Here is a 24,196-nt window from a genome sequence, read left to right on the forward strand (position 1 = left end):
ATTTCTTAAATAATTGAATTGCTTTGAAGAATTTTATTTTTTACGAAAATATTTGAATTGTTTCAAAGATTTTTACAAACATTTTTGACAATACATAATTGTATTCCTAGGAAGAGTGTTATATTTTACGAAAATAATTGTATTCTATGATCAATCTTAATTTTTATTAAAATTTTGTTTAAATAATTGAATTCTTTTGGAAAATTTTATTAAAATAGTAGATATTAAAAATAATTGAAATGAGGAAAATTTTTGATAATAATTGAAATTTTGCCAAGAATTTTTTTAAATTTTTTGAAAATAATTCAATTTTGGAGAAGAATTTTATTATTTATAAAGATAATTTAAATTTTGACAAAAATTAAAAAAAATGTTTTTGAACATAATTGAATTTAAGCGAAGAAGTTTATCACTTTTGAAAATAATTGAATTTCTGTAATCAGTTGTTCTTAAAATTCCTATTTAAAATTTAAAATTCACTAAAAATTGATAATAATTCAAAAGCAAATGTCAGTCACTAATTTAAATTATTAAACATTTTTACTAATTCAAATTTAGTGAGTAAATTTATAATTTAGTAAATTTATAATCAACAAACAAACTTTTCATTAATGAAAATTAAATTTTTTTCCACTTACTTAAAAACATAATTAATTTTATTTTACGTTCCTGTTCGATTTATTGACTGATTGCTGATAACATTGTGAAATAGGAAAATGCCATTTTTATAATCTTTATATGAAAAATAAAAAATCATTTTTTAATGTATAAAAAATTGTTTACTCTCTTTATTGATTACTGCATGCAGTTTAAATTAAATTAATATTTAAAAAAAAAATTTTAATTAAATTAAAATCATTATTTCTTTCTTACTGATGCCACTGTCTCCATATTCATAATTGAAATTTTTCCAGCAGTTAACTGACATGGAATGTTACTGTGCATAATTATAAAAAGTACTAATTTTTGCATTTTAACAGGAATGTCATACCTGAAATTATTCGTAACAAAAATTGTAATTAAAAATTAAATAAAAAATTGTATTTTTAAATAAAATTATTTTCTAAATTGAAAATTTTCAATTTTCAATTTATATAATTAAAATATTTGCCATTTTTTGTATTATTATAAAAAATTTTATCAAATTATTATAAACAATTACACATTATTAATATTAATTAAATTATTAGAAGAAAAAATAAAATTTTTAAAATAAAATTTAATTTCTCAACATACATATCAAATGCAAAAGCAGCGCTTTCATTTATCAAATTTTGAGCAGGTAATCCAAGAAAGCAAACATGAACCATTGTTGCCAATGAAAGGACCACTTGCTTCACCATAGAAATATTACTTTCCATTGAAATCGATGCCTAATTAAAATTAATTACTAAATATTAGTTCGCAATTTTTTGTGTTTTTAAAACTCTTCAAATTTCTTTAAATTTTACCTGCAGTAATGCAAAACTTATCGTCAATACATTACATCCATTGGCAATAAGTAGAAAAGGAGAGTAAAAATCTTCCAGGTCCTTTACATAACTGAAAAAATTACAATCTAGAAATAATAAAAATTCTATTATATAAATTAATTCTATCATAAATTAAAGTTAATTTCAATTAAATTCACGATAAAGTATATAATAAATTAACAATACCAATTTGAAACAAATACAGAAAGGCAATATTATTTCAATAAATACCTAAGAGTGTAATAATGATATTTAATGGAATAATTAAATTCCTTATAAAAATTTTCAATTCCCTTTACATCCTGAGAATAAGTAGAATGAAAATCAACGGACATATTTTTCATTCGATACCTTAAATGAAATAAATGTTAATATTTTCTCCCATCAATGAAAAAAATACTCTCTAAATTTTAATTAGTAAAACTGTTTGCTAATTTTGAATTAGTAATTGACTTTTTTCTTTTGAATTAGTAAATTTCACTAATAAATAGTAATTTTACTATATAATTACTAATAAATAGTAATTTTACTATTTACCTACTAGTTAATAGTAATTTTTACTATTTAACTACAAGTAAATAGTAATTTTTAATATTTAATTGCTAGTAAATAGTAATTATTTTACAAATTTGTTAGTAATATTTACTACAAAAAGTTAGCCACTACTTTAAATTAATTAAAATTTTTACTAATTTAAATTTAGAGAGAAATTTTAAAAATTCTTGAAAAATACTTATTTTTCCAATTTTTACCTGATAATTCCAAATAATCCACAGGCCTGTTGAATTGTCGTCACGTACATACTGTCAACGGTTAAAAAAAGTCCTACCATAATAATACCTACCTGTTATGACACTATGAACCGCGATAAATAAGAAATATTTTTCTTCGTCGAAAGGGAATTTTGCAGGATACACTGATCGTACTTTTCTGGGTTCATTTAAAGGCATAATAATGTTAAGTATGGCTGGTGAAAAATTTATAAATACATATGCAACCAGCGTAGCGTAATTATATTCTATAAATAAATAAAAATGTTCATTATTATTAACTGAATATATAAATTAAACATTTTTTGTCTCTCATAAAAATATTTAAAAATTCTTACTAAACGAGAAAGTCGAGTATTTTTTTCCAATTTGCTTATGTTCATGAAGCTTATTTATTTCACCTTTAGATGACCATAATTTCCAATCATTTTCAATACACTCAACAATATACGATAGCTGAAAAATAAATCAATTAATATTAACAAAAAAAAAAAATTATTATCAAATTCCCAATAAAATTGGGAAAAAATAAAAATTATTTAAATAATAAAGGAACAAATACGATTTTCGATTAAATTATTTTGATGAAAAAAGAAAAATATTAAATTCAGACAAGCAATTTTTTCTTATTTTTTACATTTTTTTCCATTAATTAAAAAATAAAAATAATAGCCAAAAAAAATTATTTGATTCAAATAATGGATTAATTAATAAAAAATAATTAGTCGAAACCTTCATTCGTAATTAATAAAAAAGAAAATTAAAAATTGAAAATTTAATTAAAAAAAAATAACCGACTATTATTAATTAAATATTTACTTGAATCAAATAACTTTTATTCTATAATTGAAATAATAAAATAATTAACAGTACGAATTATATTATAATATTTATAATTTCATATAATTTTTTAATATAATTACTTTATAATTACTTTTTTTTGTTTAAAGACATAAACTGAATATATACCCAAACTCATCAAAAATAATGTTATTATACTGCAACAATCAATTGCAGCATCCAAATCGTCTCTCCAAGTATAAAGTACAAAAGTACCCTAAATTAATCAATTAATTAAATAAATTAAAAATTCATTAAATATTTCATTGTATCGAGAAAAAAAATTCCTGAATTAAAATTAAATCTATTTTACGTGATAAAATTTAAAATGTCTTTACTCTCCAAATCTGAATTAGTAAAAATAAATCATCGAATAATATTAAAAATAGAAAACACTAAATTTTAGTAAAATATTTACTAACCTTATTCAGTAGTTTAATTAATTTTTTACTTAAGTTCTAGATGAAGAAATATACGAGGAAAAAATATACTATACTGGAAAAAATATACTATACAAAAAAATATACCATACAAAAAAATATACCATACAAAAAAAATTTACTATACAAAAAAATATACCATACAAAAAAATATACTATGCAAAAAATATACAAAAAAAATATAACCTCTTTAAAAAAATCAAAAAATTAGTTTTTTCAAAAAGGGCCCAACCGATTTTTTTCATTTTTACCTTAAAATCATCAGGAGGCATCCCAGAAACAATATAAAAAAAAACGAGATGTGCAAGCACTTTTGGGTTGAAGTGAATTGAGACCCACTGTGGTTATTCTATTACAATTATAATTTTTCTTATAAATTTCAGAAATTTTAATAAAAGTTGAGAGATGAAAACTTATAATAAATAATAAATAATAGAAAATATTTTATAGAAATTGAAGTGCAATATATAGTGCTTCTTGTCGTTAATATTAAAGTTTTCTTTTCGACAAAAAATAAAATTTTTTGTCTGAAACATCTGTAATTGAAAAAAAAATTGTTTCATTATCAATAAACAAGTAAGTAAACCAATATTAAAAAAATTTATTGTTTTCATGCACAAGTTAATTTAAAGTACCTATTCAATAAATCAACAAATTAATAATTAATATATTATTAATAATTGAAAAATAAATTAATAATTAATATATTATTAATAATTGTAAATAAATTAATAATGAAAATATTAATTATCGAACAATTAATTATTAATAATTAATAAATTACTAATTACTACACTAAAAAAAAAATTATTTGAATTAAATAATTTTTATTTGAGTCAATTAAGTGGTTCAATTCATATTTCCTTCAAATACTGAAATTATTGGTTTAAATACCATTTAATTGACTTAAATAAAAATTACCTGATTCAAGTAAATATTTAATTGATAATATTCAAGTAATCGGTTATTTGAGTCAAATAAATTTTTTTTCAGTGTACATTAATAAAATATTAATTTACTGCATGAATAATTGAAATAAGAGAATAATAAATAAAAAATTAAAATTTTATTCTTACTTTTGACACAGCTTTCCATTCACATTGAATTATACAACTTGAATAAATTAATATTTCAAGTTTCTTAATTTTATTAAAATTCATTAATTTTACATATTATTTTTATGATTAAACAAAATAATATAACACAATTAAGCATTTTTTATAATTCAAATATAATGTGTGATTATTTTCCTTTTACGTATTTCATTATTTATATACTGTTGAAATCAGTGTATAGTAGGAGAAGGATAATTTTACAATCTTAAAATGAAATTGAAAAAAGTAAAATAAACTTTAATAAAATTATCAAAAATAATGTAAAATTCAAAAATTCAAAAATGATTTCTTACTTTTGTCACCGTCTCCATATTCATTACTATAATTCCTCCTGCAGTTAACTGACAAGGGATATCACTTTGCATAATTATAAAAGGCAGTAATTTTTTATATTTAATTGGCAGTTCATACCATTTACTGGAATAACTAATAAAATAATAATAATAATAATAATACTTAATAATTTAAATTTAAAAATTTTATTAAATTAAAATTAAAATTTTTTTTGAAAGCACTAAAAAAATGCAATTTTGGAGAAATTACAAATAATTGCAGAAATTCAATTATTTTCAAAAAAAGATACAATTCTTGTCCTAATTTAAATTATTTTCAAAAATTTTTCTAATTTCAAAGACTTTCAATATCTACTATTTTAATAAAATTTCCCAAAAAGAATTCAATTATTTAAAAAAAATTTTGATAAAATTGTATGCAAACATTTAATTTTTTATAAATAATAAAAATTTTTCAAGAAATTCAATTATTATTTTCATAAAAAATAATTTAAAATTCTAGAAAATAATAATTAAATTAAAATGATGAAAATAATTTTGATGAAGTTACAGTAACAATATTGTTATAATATAAAATAATGATTTTATCTCTCGGTAATCTTTAATTATTAGGAAACATGAAGAAATCGATCACTCCGAGTCTTCGACTCGGAGCAATCGATATCTTCATGTTTTATAACAATTTTTTATAAATTGTTTAATTTAAAAAAGGTTTGAATTTAAAATTTTTGAATGTCTTAATTCCTGTAGAAAATCCTGTTCAAAAAATAAGATTAAAAATAGAAATTGTGCAAATATTTTTCTTCTTTTTCGAAAACAAAATAATAATTTTTTTTTTAAATTGTGATTCATAAACAAGAATAATGCAAAATAAATAAATTTTCTATTTCTTAATCAGTTGTTTAACAATTTTCTAATTTTGCTTAGAAGAACAAAAATCTGCATAATTTCAATTTGACAAAACATAATATTTAACAAAATTTTAGTCTTTTAATGAAAAGAAGTGAAAAAAATTCTGATGATTTCTATTTGTCACTTTTTCGAAAGTAGAAAATTAATTTAAAATTCTCTTCTAGAATACATAATTTAAAATTTTTAAACAAAACAAAAATTTATAAAAATAAAAAAGATATCGTAAGCCCTTTTGCTAACAGGCGCTTCAATTTGAAAAAAAATTCGAAACTTAAGCTGATATTGAAACTTACACGTCAAATGAAATTGAAGAGCTTACACTTATCAAATTTTGAGCAGGTATTCCAATAGAGAAAATATGAACCAAAGATCCAAAACCAAGTAAAAATTGATTCATTTGAGATATGTAATTGTTTCCCGAAGAAATCGATGACTAAATAGAATTAATTATTTAAAAAAATTATATTTCAAGGTTTTTATTTTCAAAATTATTTCCAATATTTAATTATACCTGAACTAATGGTAAGCTTATTGTTAAAACATTTATTCCCATAGTAAAAAATAGATATGGTGAATAGAAGTCTTCAAGCGCATTTGCATATCTTCAGCGCATCAGAATAACAAATTTATGTAAAAGAAACAAATTGATAATAATATTGTTAATACATATAATTATCATTATTTACTTGTAAACGGACTAATAAATACTAATAATAATAATAATTCCGACTACAAAAAATAATAATAATAATAAGAATTTTAAAAAATACCTAATAGCGTAAAGTTGTAATTTAATAGAAAAAAAGAATTTCTTCTGAAACTCCTTAATATTTATATTTTTACCAGTACATAAAAATAATGTATTGACCGTTGTCTTTATTTGATACCTTAATTTTGCAAAAAATAATAGTATATTAATTAAATTATTTAAATGTAAAATTAATTAAATTAATCCATAATGTTATTCCAAGGTTTTCGTATTCAAAATTATTTCAATTATAAATAATTAATACAATTATTATTATATTATATTATATATAAAAAGAATTATTAATAATTAATTATTATACATATTTTTTTCACCTGAAAATTTCGAGTAATCCACAAGCATGTAGAATCATAACAGCATACATTGTATCTAAGGCACAAAAGACTAATAGTACATGAAAAAGTGAAGAAGATCCATAAAGTAGAATATAATTCATATATTTTTCTTCATCGAAAAAAAATTTTGATGGAAAATAAAATACTAATTTTCGTGATTCATTTAAAGGATCAATTATGTCAAGAATAATTGGTGAGAAAGTTATACAAGAAGATAAAACAAAGCAACCATAATAATAACCTGTAATTTATAAATATAATTATAATATAAATAAATATATAAATACAATAAATATAATTATAATATAAATAAATATATAAATTACAATAAATATAATTAGAAAAAATATATATTTACTTATATGTACTTCAATATAAAATTTATTATAAAATTTATTCCTAAATAAAAAAACAATTCATAACAATCAATTATACTTGAATTTTTTAATTATTAAACAGAGTGTCCAATGATAATTATAAATAGTGACCTTTCAGTAATAAAATTATTAAAACGCGACAATTTTTTTTTTCTATCATTATTTAGGATCTAAATTTATTCTTATTATATCTTATTCACCGAAACAAACTACAGTATACAGTTTTCCAATTTTTGCCTTTCGTTCGAGTATAGTTAATTCATATTTAGATGAAAAAAATTTCCAATCTTTTTCAATGCACTCAATAAGAAATAATAACTGAAAAATATACAAATATTAAATTAGACAATAAATTATTAAATTTTTTTAAATAAGCATAATTAATTAATTGATCATCAAAAAGTTTAAATGACAAAAGAATTAAAAAATCCGAAAAACGCAGTCAAAATATTAAAAAAGTGATTTTTTTTAAGATGATTTGAAGAATTTATTAAATTAAGAATTAAGATTTAAGAAAATTAATTAATTAATTAATTAAGAATTTTTTTGATCTTCATCTTCTATATAAATTATAAATAATTAATTACGTTAAATTTTTTATAAACAAATAATTACTTTTTTTGGTTTTGAGACATAAACACTAAATATAAAAAAAGCCATTACAAAAAGAGTGCTTGAAGTGATGCATTCAATTACATTCTGCAAGTTTCTTCTTTCATGTACTATAAATGCACCCTAAAAATATTATAAAATAAATTTAAAAAATTGTTAGTAAAAAAAATGTATTATATTGAATATTAAGTAAATTAATATAAATTAATATTAATTCATATTTTAATCATTACTTTTACGTGACACGCTCCGAAGAAAGGTACCTGAGAAGCAAAGAATTTTAAATGTCATTGATTTAATTTTCTCTTTCTTTTTAATTATATCGTAAAACTAAAATTAGATTTTAAAAAACATTTTTTGTGTAAAGAGAATTTAAACACCAATTTATTCACTTTTTGTAGGTATTTTTATTCAAAAAATTTAAAATTTTCTTTCTTCAGAAGGGTCACAAATCATAAATTTCATAGTGAAAATAAATAAAATTGATAAATAGTAATTTGAAGTGAAATTTTTTTCGTTGCAGAGACAAGAAAAATAATTTGAAAGAATTTTCTTTCTAAAAATCTGGTAAAATTTGGACCTAAGAAGCAAAAAAGTTTAGGTTGTGTTTATAATTTTTTGAGTGAAAGGACAGAAAGAGAATTATTAGGACAAATTATTAATATTCAAATCTTCATTACAACAAAAAGATTCAATAAAAATTGTTTTCGAAAAATGGTTTAAAATACGATTATCTCAAAAGAATTAATATTAATTTTAAATATTTAATTTTCTATTTCTTAATATATTATCACAAAAAATATTTACTTGAACATAAATATTTGATAAGATCATAAAATAAACGGAAAATTTTAATAAAATTTTTATCCAAAATCTTTGACTATTCCATACACCCAACGTTGACAGGGCTATTCTGTTTAACATCAAATGACCAGAATAAAAAATTGTCATTTTTAATATTTAGTTTATACAACTTTATAGTTTATGTAAAATTGAAAAAAGGAGATATCAATGCGTTTACGATTCCTTTACCATCTTTATTTTCCGAAGCATTTTATAATAAAACTTCCTCATCCTTTTGTCGATTAATTATTAACAGCAATTCACAAGAAATAGAAGGTACAAATTAAAAACTCAAGTTTTCAATAAATAAGTAAAGATTGATTTATTATCAAATTCCCTTCTTATTACGAACTATAAATAAATACTAAATTATAAATTATCAAGGAGCGCTTTCACACAATAAAAGCAAATTTTCATCAAATCTTTAAGAACACAACAAAAGAGTTTCTAATTCTTCTTCTTTTTCTGAACTTTTTCCAAAAGGAAATTTATAAAACAAGTGTAATTCTAAGAAGAGAAGCGTTTATTCAGAAATATGTATTATTACAATTGTAAAGCATCTCATTATAAATTCTCAGCATATTTGATGAATTTATATAGCATTTCTGAAATCTATAGAAGCTATTATGGAAAATTGTTACTTCAACATCATTTTCATTATTTATAGATAAATACAGAGGCAGAAAGAGGCGGAACTGTTGGAAAAATATTTAGTCAATAATTCCGCATTACGCCAACAGTTATACAATGTTTTACTAGACAATGTATTTTGCCTACAATGTATTTTATTCATAAACTTCAATGTAAGCTGAAAATTAAGAAATATACACAAATTTCAGAAAATAAAAGATCAAAAGAGATAAAAATAAAAATAAATGCAATAAAATAGTAAATATTAAAATTTTTAAATAATAAATTGTTAATAAAGTTAATAAAACAATAAAGTTAGTAAATCAATACTTTGATTTAATAAATGTTGTGCAGATTGTTCATAAAAAAATTTTATATACGCATTAGCCATTGTTCCTAAAGACAATTTCTCTCATGAAAGAATAAATATTTTCCACTGACAACGATAAATAAAAAAAATTAATTAATAAATTGTGACGCTCTCCGAAGAAAGGTACCAAGGAAAGAAAGAATTTTACGGTTATGTTTGTATTATTTTTACATTAAATTAATATTTAAATTAAATATTTTTTGCTTCTTTGGTACCTTTCTTCGGAACGCGTCACACATTATTATAAATTTTTTTCTCTAAATATTTTAATACATGAAGAATATAGAGTGAAACTTCTTCTTAACACATTAAATATATTTTAATAAAATGGATTAAATTTATTATTTAATCCATTTGCATTTTATTGAAATCTATAAAATAGAGAATATATCACAGAAACTTAAGTGCAATTGTAGTTAATTTTCGAATTTTCTTCTCTATAGTCAAAACAAAATTTGTGATCTGAAACATTTTGAAAATAGTTTTTTATTTTCCTACTAAATACATAAGTAAGTAAACATTTAATATATCTGTTGCTTTAAAGTATTTAATTAATCAACAAATTAATAATTCATAGACTAATAATTAATCTATCAACAATGAATAAATTCAATTCATTTATTTGAAATAAATAATTTTAATAATTATTGAACTAATAATTAATAATAAATTAGAAACTAAACCTGAATAAAATAATAGATTATTATTTTCTTTTTACTGTTAATTTTAATTTTTTTTTTAAAGAAAACTATTACTAAATAGTAAAGTCTTTACAAAAATTCAATTATTTTCAAAAAAATTTTAATTGAATTCTTCGGAAGAATAAAATTTTTTTTAAAATTTGTAACACACTTCGAAAAAATTCAATTTTTTTTCTAAAATTCTAATAAATCCTTCTAAATAATTCAATTATTTTTATAAACATAAAAATTCTTCGCAAGAATTCAATTAATTTTCTAAATAGTAAAATTCTTTGCATGAATTCAATTATTTTCAAAACAATTTTAATTGAATTCCTCGTATAAATTCAAATATTTTTAAATATTTCCATAAATTTCAATTACTTCCTAAACTTTTAATAAATTCTTCGAAACAATTCAACTATTTTTATAAATACTAAAATTCTTTGCAGGAATTAAATTATTTTTAATCAAATTTATATAAAATTACACTAAAGAATTTAATTATTTTCAAAGATTTCCAAAAAATTCAATTTCAATAAGAATTTAAAATTCTCTAAAAATAATTCAATTATTCCCAAAATTGTTTTAAAAAATTCTATATAAAAATTAAATTACTTTCAATGCAATTTTTAAATATATTAGTCAAAAAAATTTAAAGAATTCAATTATTTTCAAAAAATAATAAAATTTTTGTGATGAATTCAATTATTTTGAATGTACTTAATTTTAATAAAATTCTTTAAAGAAATTTAATAATTTTCGAAACAAATTTAATTAAATTTGTCGAAAAAATTTCATTATTTTTAAATATTTCTATAAAATTCTTCATAAAAATTTAATTATTTCTTAAAATTTTAATAAATTCTTCAAAACATTTCAATTATTTTTATAAATAGTAAAATTCTTGGCAATAATTAAATTATTTTTATAAATATTAAATTTTTTTTCAAAAATTCAATTCTTTTCAAAACAATTTTAATAGAATTCCAAGAAAGAATTTAAATTTTCAAATATTAACATAAAATTTATTTATTTTCTAAAATTTTAATAAATTCTTCGAAACAATTCAATTATTTTTATAAATTTCACTTCTTTTCGTTAAAAGACAAAAATTTTGTTAAATATTATGTTTTGTCAAATTGAAATTATTTTTGTTCTTTACTTCTAAACAAAATTACAAAATTGTTAAACAACTGTGATTAAGAAATAGAAAATTTATTTATTTTGCATTATTTTTGTTTATGAATCACAATTTTTTAAATACTTAAAATTATTATTTTGTTTTAGAAAAAGAAAAAAAATATTTGCACAATTCCTATTTTTAATCTTATTTTTGGAACAGGATTTCCCACAAAAATTAAGACATTCAAAAATTTCAAATTCAAATCATAAAAATATTGTTACTGTAACTTCATCAAAATTATTTTCATCATTTTAATTCAATTATTATTTTCTAGAATTTTAAATTATTTTTTATGAAAATAATAATTGAATTCCTTAAAAAAAAATTTATTATTTATAAAAATAATTGAATTCCTGCAAAATTTTTATTATTTATGAAAATAATTAAATGTTTGGGAAATTTTATTAAAATAGTAGATATTGAAAACACCTGAAATTAGAAAAATTTTTGAAAATAATTTAAATTAGGACAAGAATTTTTTTGACATTTATGAAAATAATTCAACTTTGAAGATGAATTTTGTTATTTATAAAGATAATTAGGATTTTTATGAGAATTTTTTTCAAATTTTGAACATAGTTGAATTTTATAAAAAGAATTGTATCTTTTTTTGAAAATAATTGAATTTCTGCAATTATTTATAATTTCTCCAAAATTGCATTTTTTTTAGTGTTTTCAACAAAAATTTAAATTAGAAAATGTTTAAATTCTAATATTTTTAAAATTGCTAAGTTTATTTTAAAAAAAAGGTAGTAAGAAGTTAGCAGCGCGCGAATTGTTGCTAGTTAATTAAATAGTTATAATGATTTGTACAAATTTCTTAAAAATATTTTTCAATTATATTCTCTTTAAATATAGTTAAAATTTTCAAAGAGTTAAAGTATAGTGACAATTTTTATTTTTAATAAGAGAAGTAATAAAAAAAAGATAATTTGGTATTTATAAAAAGGAAATAATATTTACAGAACAATATTATCAAAACAGTAATTAATACATAATTTTTCACTTACTTAAATTGTAATGTGTTAATCTTTACTTCACGACTATTATTGACTGACTGCAGATAGTATTGTAAAGTACGAAAATGCCATTTTAAGAAACTTAAAATAAAAATAAAACTTAGTTTTTAAAAATATTTTTTGTAAATTAAAATTTTTTTTTATCTTTCTTACTTTTCCTACACTTTTCATATTCATTATTGTAACTTTTCCAGCAGTTTAATGGCAAGACATGTAACTATGCACAATTACAAAAAGTAATAATTTTTGAATTTTCACTGGCAATGTCATACCTGAAATTATTCGTAACAAAAAATTAAAAATTTATGATTGAATTGCTATAATTAATTAACTTTATACTTAGATCATAAAAAACTAAATGAAATTATTATAGAGTATTAAGTTAAATTATTATGAAACATTAAGTTAAATTATTATCAAACATACATATCAAATGTATGTTAGAACAATTCGGTAATGTTACTTTCTGTCAAGGTTGGCCACTTCGAACTTAAAATGCGTAAAGATGAGAACGAGCTACTTCATTTGCAAAAACTGCGATTCTGTATAACTTATAATTTAATTGATAATCTTATTAATATTTATATTTAATTTTATTGATTGATTTTTATTGACAAAAGTCAAAAGGTGGTCCAACCTCGACTATACTCCCCTAATAAATAATTGAAATAAGAGAATAATAAATAAAAAATTAAAATTTTATTCTCACTTTTGACACAGTTTTCCATACTCATGATATTGTAATTTTTCCAGATGAGAAGACCTGTTACTGTTTACAATATTATAAAAAAATACTAATTTTCCCACACATTGAATTATACAACTTGAATAAATTAATATTTCAAGTTTCTTTATTTTATTATAATTCATTAATTTTACATATTAATTTTATGATTAAACAAAATATATAACACATAAAGCATTTTTTATAATTCAAATATAATGTGTGATTATTTTCCTTTTACGTATTTCATTATTTATATACTGTTGAAATCAGTGTATAGTAGGAGAAGGATAATTTTACAATCTTAAAATGAAAGAGAGATTATCTTTAATAACACAATCAAAAATAATGTCAAATTCAAAAATGATTTCTTACTTTTGCCACAGTCTCCATATTCATTACTATAATTCCTCCTGCAGTTAACTGACAAGGAATATCACTTTGCATAATAATAAAAGGCATTAATTTTCTATATTTAATTGGCAATTCATACCATTTATTGGAATAACTAAAATCGTTTAGAATTAAATTTTTTTATATAATAATAATAATAATAATAATAATAATAATAATAATAATAATAATAATAATAATTAAAATAATAGTAATAAAAAAATTATAGTAGGTAATAAAATAGTAATAATAATAATAAAAAATTGTAATTTTAAAATATAATTGTTATTATATTGCTTATTAATAGTTTTTAATATAATTTTTAAATTATACATCCTAATAGAGAATTTTAATGCGCATATTTATAATCAAAGACAAAATTATTAATTTTTTCCCCATTATCAAGGTAATCGAGAAAAATCAAATTTTTTCGAAAACAGAAAATTAATTTAAAATTCTCTTCTAGAATACATAATTTAAAATTTTTAAACAAAACAAAAATTTATAAAAATAAAAAAGATATCGTAATCCCTTTTGCTAACAGGCGCTTCAATTTGAAAAAAAATTCGAAACTTAAGCTGATATTGAAACTTACACGTCAAATGAAATTGAAGAGCTTACACTTATCAAATTTTGAGCAGGTATTCCAATAGAGAAAATATGAACCAAAGATCCAAAACCAAGTAAAAATTGATTCATTTGAGATATGTAATTGTTTCCCGAAGAAATCGATGACTAAATAGAATTAATTATTTAAAAAAATTATATTTCAAGGTTTTTATTTTCAAAATTATTTCCAATATTTAATTATACCTGAACTAATGGTAAGCTTATTGTTAAAACATTTATTCCCATAGTAAAAAATAGATATGGTGAATAGAAGTCTTCAAGCGCATTTGCATATCTTCAGCGCATCAGAATAACAAATTTATGTAAAAGAAACAAATTGATAATAATATTGTTAATACATATAATTATCATTATTTACTTGTAAACGGACTAATAAATACTAATAATAATAATAATTCCGACTACAAAAAATAATAATAATAATAAGAATTTTAAAAAATACCTAATAGCGTAAAGTTGTAATTTAATAGAAAAAAAGAATTTCTTCTGAAACTCCTTAATATTTATATTTTTACCAGAAGATAAAAATGTATTGACCGATGTCTTTATTTGATACCTTAATTTTGCAAAAAATAATAGTATATTAATTAAATTATTTAAATATAAAATTAATTAAATTAATTAATACAATTATTATTATATTATATTATATATAAAAAGAATTATTAATAATTAATTATTATACATATTTTTTTCACCTGAAAATTTCGAGTAATCCACAAGCATGCAAAATTATAACAGCATACATTGAATCTAAGGCACAAAAAACTAATAGTACATGAAATAGTGAAGAAGATCCATAAAGTAGAATATAATTAAAATATTTTTCTTCATCGAAAAAAAATCTTGATGGAAAATAAAATTCTAATTTTCGTGATTCATTTAACGGATCAATTATGTCAAGAAAAATTGGTGAGAAAGTTATGCAAGAAGAGACAACAAAGCAACTATAATAATAACCTGTAATTTATAAATATAATTATAATATAGATAAACATTTATATAAATACAATAAATATAATTAGAAAAAATATATATTTACTTCTTTATACTTAATATAAAAAAAACAATGAATAACAATAAATTATACTTGAATTTTTTAATTATTAAACAAAAGTCCGACGGTAATTAGTATAAAAAGTGACCTTTCAGTAATAAAATTATTAAAGTGCGACTTTTATTTTATTGAAGTGCGAATTTATTCTTATTAAATCTTATTCACCGAAACAAACTACAGTATACAGTTTTCCAATTTTTGCCTTTCGTTCGAGTATAGTTAATTCATATTTAGATGAAAAAAATTTCCAATCTTTTTCAATGCACTCAATAAGAAATAATAACTGAAAAATATACAAATATTAAATTAGACAATACATTATTAAATTTTTTTAAATAAGTATAATTAATTAATTGATCATCAAAAAGTTTAAATGACAAAAGAATTAAAAAATCCGAAAAACGCAGTCAAAATATTAAAAAAGTGATTTTTTTAAGATGATTTAAAGAATTTTTTAAATTAAGAATTAAGATTTAAGAAAATTAATTAATTAATTAATTAAGAATTTTTTTGATCTTCATCTTCTATATAAATTATAAATAATTAATTACTATAAATTTTTTATAAACAAATAATTACTTTTTTTGGTTTTGAGGCATAAACACTAAATATAAAAAAAGCCATTACAAAAAGAGTGCTTGAAGTGATGCATTCAATTACATTCTGCAAGTTTCTTCTTTCATGTACTATAAATGCACCCTAAAAATATTATAAAATAAATTTAAAAAATTGTTAGTAAAAAAAATGTATTATATTGAATATTAAGTAAATTAATATAAATTAATATTAATTCATATTTTAATCATTAATTTTACGTGACACGCTCCGAAGAAAGGTACCTGAGAAGCAAAGAATTTTAAATGTCATTGATTTAATTTTCTCTTTCTTTTTAATTATATCGTAAAACTAAAATCAGATTTTAAAGACTATTTTTTGTGTAAAGAGAATTTAAACACCAATTTATTCACTTTTTGTAGGTATTTTTATTCAAAAAATTTAAAACATAACCTACAATTTTTTTTTCTTCAGAAGTCCCAAATCGTAATTTCATAGTGAAAATAAATAAAACTGGTAAATAGTAGGGGAATGTAGTCAAGGTTGGCCTACTGTCTAGGTAGGCCACTCGCGTTTTTTTGTCAAGTTCACTAGCGCCACCTACGCGCATTTTTGTCGAAGCTTGTCTTAGTGAAACCTAACTTTTTGTTCAATTACATTTTCGGAAAATCGAAAATTGTGTTTTCTGTGACGTCGGTACAAAAAAAGCTCAAAAAAAGTTTTGTGCATAATGTGAAAAACCATTAATAAAAGATAAAAAACAAATTGAATCGTCAAGGCAAGTATGCAGAAAATTTGTGGGACTCATGGTTGAAAGGAAAACAAAGTAAAAAATCGAATCCCGAAACGTATTTCTTTATGGTTACAACAATTCGGTAATGTTACTTACTGTCAAGGTCGGCCACTATGTGTTTAAAATGCGCAAAGTTGAGGACGAGCTACTTCATTTGCAAAAACTGCAATTCTGTATAACTCATAATATAATTGATCATCTTATTAATATTTTTATTTAATTTTATTAATATTTTAGTGCAAAACTTTTTTTTATTTATATTTATTTTTTTATATTGTTTATTGTTATTATTTTGTTATTTCATTAAGTTACAAACTGTAAACAATAAAGAATCAATTTTCCGTAACTCCAAACATGTTATTTTATTTTTTAACGATTAATGCCCTTTGAATTTTAAACATGGCCGACCTTGACTGTAATGGCCAACCTGGACTACAAATTTTTTTTTTTTTAAATCTTTATAACTTTTTCATTTTTAAACCTGTCAATTTACTTTGTACAGAAAAAATGTTCCTATTAAACAGGACTTTCCAACCATATACTTCAATTGTCCAAATTCATTTTTAAAAAAAAGTTATAAACAAAAGTCAAAAAGGTGGCCGACCTAGACTATGTTCCCCTAATTTGAAATGAAATTTTTTTCGTTGCAGAGACGAGAAAAATAATTTTAAAGAATTTTCTCTCTAAAAATCTGGTATAATTTTGACCTAAGAAGCAAAAAATGTTAGGTTGTGTTTATATTTTTTGGAGTAAAGGAAAAGAAAGAGAATTATTAGGACAAATTATTAATATTCAAATCTTCATTACAACAAAAAGATTCAATAAAAATTGTTTTCGAAAAATGGTTTAAAATACGATTATCTCAAAAGAATTAATTTTAATTTTAAATATTTAATTTTCTATTTCTTAATATATTATCACAAAAAATATTTACTTGAACATAAATATTTGATAAAATCATAAAATAAACGGAAAATTTTAATAAAATTTTTATCCAAAATCTTTGTCTATTCCATACACCCAACGTTGACAGGGCTATTCTGTTTAACATCAAATGACCAGAATAAAAAATTGTCATTTTTAATATTTAGTTTATACAACTTTATAGTTTATGTAAAATTGAAAAAAGGAGATATCAATGCGTTTACGATTCCTTTACCATCTTTATTTTCCGAAGCATTTTGTAATAAAACTTCCTCATCCTTTTGTCGATTAATTATTAACAGCAATTCACAAGAAATAGAAGGTACAAATTAAAAACTCAAGTTTTCAATAAATAAGTAAAGATTGATTTATTATCAAATTCCCTTCTTATTACGAACTATAAATAAATACTAAATTATAAATTATCAAGGAGCGCTTTCACACAATAAAAGCAAATTTTCATCAAATCTTTAGGAACACAACAAAGAAGTTTCTAATTCTTCTTCTTTTTCTAAACTTTTTCCAAAAGGAAATTTATAAAATAAGTTTAATTCAAACAAGAGAAGCGTGTATTATTCCAATTGTAAAGCACCGCATTATAATTTCTCAGCATATTTAATGAATTTATATTGCATTTTTGAAATCTATAGAAGCTATTATGGAAAATTGCTAACTTCAACATCACTTTCATTATTTATAGATAAATACAGAGGCATAAAGAGGCGGAACTGTTGGAAAAATATTTAGTCAATAATTCCGCATTACGCCTACACTGCCGTACTAAGGAAAAACTTACATAACTAACAATTTTGTGAAATTTTAGTTTTTGGGATCAATTAACATGGAGAGAAAAACTGCATTTAACTGTGTTAATAAAAATTAAATATATCAATTAATAAGTGCAAAAAATGTTAATTAAAAATTAAAGAATATGAAGAAAGTGAAGAAATACTTGATAAAAACTTATACGAAGTACTTTGCGTGCCCTGAAAATCGTACGAATGTTTTTCCTCCGTATTTTCAAAAGGTAGACATTGTAAGTCACATTTTGCATAGGATTTATTTAAATAATAAATTTTTGTTTGCAAAATTAGAATCAGCACAGACACTTTTAAAAGAGAAGTGTCATTTAATTATTAAATTTTTATTTCTAAAACAGAGTTCTTGAAGCAAACAGTTTTTCTCTATTTTCCCAATTTGACAGATATTGCACTTATGTAAGTTTTTCCTTAGTACGGCAGAACAGTTGTACAATGTTTTACTAGACAATTTATTCTTTCTACAATGTATTTTATTCATAAACTTCAATGTAAGCTGAAAATTGAAAAATATACAAAAATTTCAGAAAATAAAAGATAAAAATAAATACAAGAAAATAGTAAACATTAAAATTTAAAAATATTAAATTGTTAATAAAAGTTAACAAATTAATAAAGTTAGTAGATAAATTTTTCCCCATACGTGTAAGTAACAGCAATACTTTGATTCAATAAATGTGCAGATTGTCCATAAGAAAATTATATACGCATGAGCTATTATTCCTAAAGACAGTTTCTCTCATGAAAGATTAAATATTTTCCACTGACAACGATAACTAGAAAAAATTAATTAATAAATTGTGACGCTCTCCGAAGAAAGGTACCAAAGAAGCATAGAATTTTAAGATTATGTTTGTATTATTTTTACATTGATTAAAAAAATTAAAAGTTTCTGTTTAATTCTGTAAAATAAAATAAAAACTAAAATTATTTTTACTAATTAGAAGCCCTTACTTAAATTGTAATGTATTAATCCTTACTTCACCACTATTATTGACTGACTGCTGATAATATTGTAAAGTACGAAAATGCCATTTTAAGAAACTTGAAATAAAAATAAAAGTTAGTTTTTAAAAATACTTTTTGTAAATTAAATTTTTTTTTATCTTTCTTACTTTTCCTACACTTTCCATATTCATTATTGTAATTTTTCCAGCAGTTAAATGGCAAGGCATGTTACTGTGCACAATTACAAAAAGTAATAATTTTTGAATCTTAACTGGCAAAGCGTACCATTCATTGTCATACCTGAAATTTATCGTAACAAAAAATTAAAAATTTATGATTTAATTACTATAATTAATTAACTATACAATTAAATCATAAAAAACTAAATTTAATTATTATAGAAAAGTAAGTAAAATTATTACAGAAAATTAAGTAAAATTATTACAGAAAATTAAGTTAATAAATTATTATAGAATATTAGGTTAAATTATTATCAAACATTAAGTTAAATTATTATCAAACATACATATCAAATGTAACAGCAGCGCTTTCATTTATCAAATTTTGAGCAGGAATACCAAGAAAATAAATATGAGCCAATGCTGTAAAGGAGAGAACGATTTGTTTCACGACGAAAAAAGTATTTCCCAATGACATCGTTGTCTAAATAAAATTAATTACACTAAATATTAGTTCGCAATTCATCTCTTTCAATACTTTTTTCAAATCGATTTTTTTATACCTGCAGTAATGCAAAACTTGTCGTTAAAACATTACATCCATATGTAATAAATAGAAAAGGTGAGAATAAGTTTTCCAAATCCTTTACATATCTAAAAAAAATACAATTCAGAACAAAAATTTAAATATCATAAATTCAACCTTAAATACCAATATTATCGAAAATTCAAAATAAAAATAACACTAAAATAATGAATTAATAATATCAACAACAAAATAATAAACAAAAATAAAAGTTATAAATAAAAATAAGGAAAATATCTAAACAAAAATAAACGCAGATAAACAATTACAAACAAAAGTAAACAAAAGTAAACAAAAGTAAACAAAAATAAACAAAAGTAAACAAAAGTAAACAAAAATAAACAAAAATAAATAAATTTAGAAAAATAATGCCAATATAAATAGTATAAATACCTGAGAGCATAATTATGATACATAATGGAAGCATGAAGTTCCTTATAAAAATGTTCAATTCCCAGTAAATCCTTGGAACAAGAATAATTAAATTTGCGGCTTATATTTTTCATTCGATGCCTTAAACGACAAAAATTATTATTTTCTCGGGACAATATCAATAATTCATAAACGATACAAAATTTAAAAAAAAACTCGATTTTACAAAAAAAAGGACTAAATATTAAGAAAAAAAAACAATTTTTTCACCTGATAATTGCAAATAATCCACATGCCTGTTGAACTGACATAATGTACAAACTATCAACAGTACAAAGAATTGTTACCATACAAAAACATGTCACGGCACCGAAAATAATAACACCCAATTGATATTTATCTTCGTCGAAAGGGAGTTTTGCAATGTACACAGGATGCATTTTTCGAGTTTCATTTGAAGGAACAATATAATTAAGTAATACTGGCGAACAATTCATTAGAACGTATGCAAACAACGCACAGTAATTGTACTCTGTAATTTTAACATAAATAAAAATTTATCTTTATTTTTATTTTTTTCATTTTTCGAATTATAAATATTTGATAAATATTTTTTCACTAAAAAAAACTTACGAAATAATAAAGTCGAAAATGTTCTTCCAACATCCGTATGTTCAGTAAGCCTATTTAATTCACCTTTAGAAGCCCACAATTTCCAATTATCTTCAATGCCCTTAACGATCGCGAATATCTGAAAAATAAATCAATATAGCAAGAAAAATTATTAACAAATTCCCGAAAAAACAAATGAAAAAAATGTTCTATTATTTATAGTTGATTTAAATAATTTTTATTTAAGGGCAATTGAATCATTATGACGTCACAGTTTCTGCAAAGCATTAGTTATAAAATTATGACGTCATATTTGTTCAAATGACCTTAAATCAAATAAATTATATTTGAATCATTAAAATTTACAATAAAATAAATTATTAATTTAAATAATTACTGTTTTTGGTCTAAAGGAATAAACCGAAAATACGCCCAATCCCCAAAAAAATACTATCATTATACTGCAACAATCAAGTACAGAATCCATATCGCGATTCCAATTACTTATCACAAATGAACTCTAAATCTCAAAAAAATTGTTTTGTTTCATTATTAATCACCAAAGAATACAAAAATTCTGCATTTAAATAAAATAATTTTTCTTTGAGAGAATAAATTAAAAATAAAGTTATATTATTACAAACTTATATTATTCAAAAAACAAATTTAGTTTCTCAAAGAAAGAAAAAAGTATTTTTTGTATTTTCAACAACCTGAAAATAAAGAGTGGAAATAATCACAAGATAAGCTAAAGATTTTAATAAAACGGTTTGCCAAAATTCTTGATCAATCCAAAGACCCAACACCGTGAGTGACTTTTTGACTATAATAAACATTTCAGAATCAAAAAGTTCCATTTTGAATAAAGAACAATTCGAAAAGCGAGAATTTTCAAAGAATCTTTACTTTTACAAGAAAGGTACAAATATTTAGTTACTATTGAATCTCTCAACAAAAATCTAAGCATTAATAATTAACTCAAAAACCTTACAATTATCATAATTAATAATGAATGCAAATGTTTCAAGCGAAATGTTAGTGAGAAAAAAAAGACAACAAAATGTGTTGAATATTTTAGAATCACTTCTGACACTTCTACTACTTTATTCTTTATTGGGTTAAACTAAAGTGTTAGTATAAATAATATATTTCTTTTCAACATTTTCGAAAGATAAGTTTTACGTAAAAACTTTATTTCAAATGAGAGAAACATTTATACCGAAATGTTACAATTTCTCTATAAAGCATCTTATTACGAATTCCAAATAAAGGCAAAACTCATGTCATGAATTTATAAATTTACAGAAATCTATAGCTATTATGGAAAATTACTATGTTTATACAATTTTCTTTACATTATATTTTTAATATTTTATTTCAAGAGAAATACCGGGGTAAAAAGAAGGCGGAATTGTTGAATAATTTCTTATTTAATATGTCCGCATTTTAGTGCAGTTACAATACATCTTTTAAATTTTTTAACACTAGGCAATATTTTACTTCCTGTTTCTAAAATATTCAAACAAAAATTATAGTCCATAATAGAGTTATTGAAATAAACGATATTGATATTAGTTTCTCGAAATTTGAAATTATTTCCTCACTCTCAACATGCAATAGATAATAAATTCATTGTGAGTATAATCCCAATTTTTCTCTCTTTCAGGCATAACACTTGTTTGCTTCTTTCTTCTTTCTTTTTTTGTGAAATGTACATCGTGAAAATGTTGTTCCATAAAAATTCTGCAAAATATTCTGAAAATTGAGGATTTACGAAAATTCTAAAAGATTCTAAAAAAAAAAATTATGCTCGTCGAATAGAGTTTGGAAATTTTACAGACAACAACTCTTGTGATATTCCAATAACAAGATCGGTAAGAATTCTTCCAGTATTTTTTCGCATAATTATTTAATAATTAAATTTAAAAATATATATATTATAATAAATAAATAAATTATTTTAATACCATATCAAAAAGTTACAATATTCATACAAATTTTCTAAGAACATTTTTCTATTCACTTTCAAAATTTAAATCAATGACTGACTTTTACTTTGTCTTTACTAATGAATTTAAATACAATACTAAATAAAATTAACTGATTTAAAAACAAAAGATCAGACACTGATTTAAAATATTTAAATATGTTAAAATTTTAAGTTTTTAACTGATTCAAATTCAGAGAGTAGAAATTAAAAATCAAATTGTTTGATTTGTAATTTAATAAGTATTAATTAATTAAGTATTAATCTGTTACTAGTTTCATTCATTGTTATAAAAATTGAAGAAATGTACATTTCATTAAACTTGTGAGTTCGCCACGTAGTATAATTTTTGTAAGAAATGTTTCTGACATATAAACATATTCCTCTAATTACAAACAAAATAATTCACACTTTCAATTATTTTTTCACTGTAAATAATCACAGGAAAGAATTATTAAATAAAAAAATAGTAATAAATAATGAGAAAAAAATTTTTTTTCCACTCACAGAAGTTATCCAAGTTAATTTCACATTTTCGTTGACTGACTCACTGCCGACAACATTGTAAAATAGGAAAATGATGTTTTCAGAATCTGCATATAAAAAAACAAAATGCTTATTAATCAAGAAAAATAAACACTAGTGATAAAAGGAGCCAGCCTTAGTAAAACTTATTCTCTTTTACTCTCTAATTTTAATTAGTAAAAACTAAAAATGTTTATACTAATTTGAATTAGTAAATGACTGTTTGCTTCTGAATCAGTAAATTTTATACTAATAAATAGTAATTTCTATTTTAATTTATTAAGTAAACTAGCAACGTGATATTCAACTTATTATTCTAATGCAAATTACAAAATTTTTTATTTTCAAATATAAAATTTTTAAATATTTTTATAATCAAAACTTCAAAAATTCACTTATTAAGTACAAAATTATTTGTTATTGTTAATAT

The 24,196-nt window shown here is 20.9% G+C and overlaps 1 protein-coding gene across 1 annotated transcript; it reads right to left on the minus strand.

Moving 5' to 3' along the window:
* Positions 1–678: 678 nt before the first annotated feature.
* On the minus strand, positions 679–22,111 carry LOC122506946. Its single transcript, XM_043619393.1, has 17 exons — positions 21,968–22,111; positions 21,652–21,774; positions 21,276–21,393; positions 20,913–21,174; positions 20,664–20,783; positions 20,248–20,338; positions 20,032–20,168; positions 19,673–19,805; positions 19,550–19,601; positions 15,109–15,163; positions 14,853–14,966; positions 14,594–14,684; positions 14,376–14,515; positions 13,763–13,895; positions 1,237–1,373; positions 874–991; positions 679–732 (listed from the first exon to the last, which is right to left on the minus strand). The coding sequence occupies exons 1-17, from the start codon at positions 22,109–22,111 to the stop codon at positions 679–681; spliced, it is 2,022 nt and encodes a 673-aa protein (XP_043475328.1).
* Between the last annotated feature and the right edge of the window lie 2,085 nt (positions 22,112–24,196).

The sequence above is a fragment of the Leptopilina heterotoma genome, unplaced genomic scaffold (genome assembly GCF_015476425.1).
Source record: "Leptopilina heterotoma isolate Lh14 unplaced genomic scaffold, ASM1547642v1 Lhet_44, whole genome shotgun sequence".
NCBI classification, from domain to species: domain Eukaryota; kingdom Metazoa; phylum Arthropoda; class Insecta; order Hymenoptera; family Figitidae; genus Leptopilina; species Leptopilina heterotoma.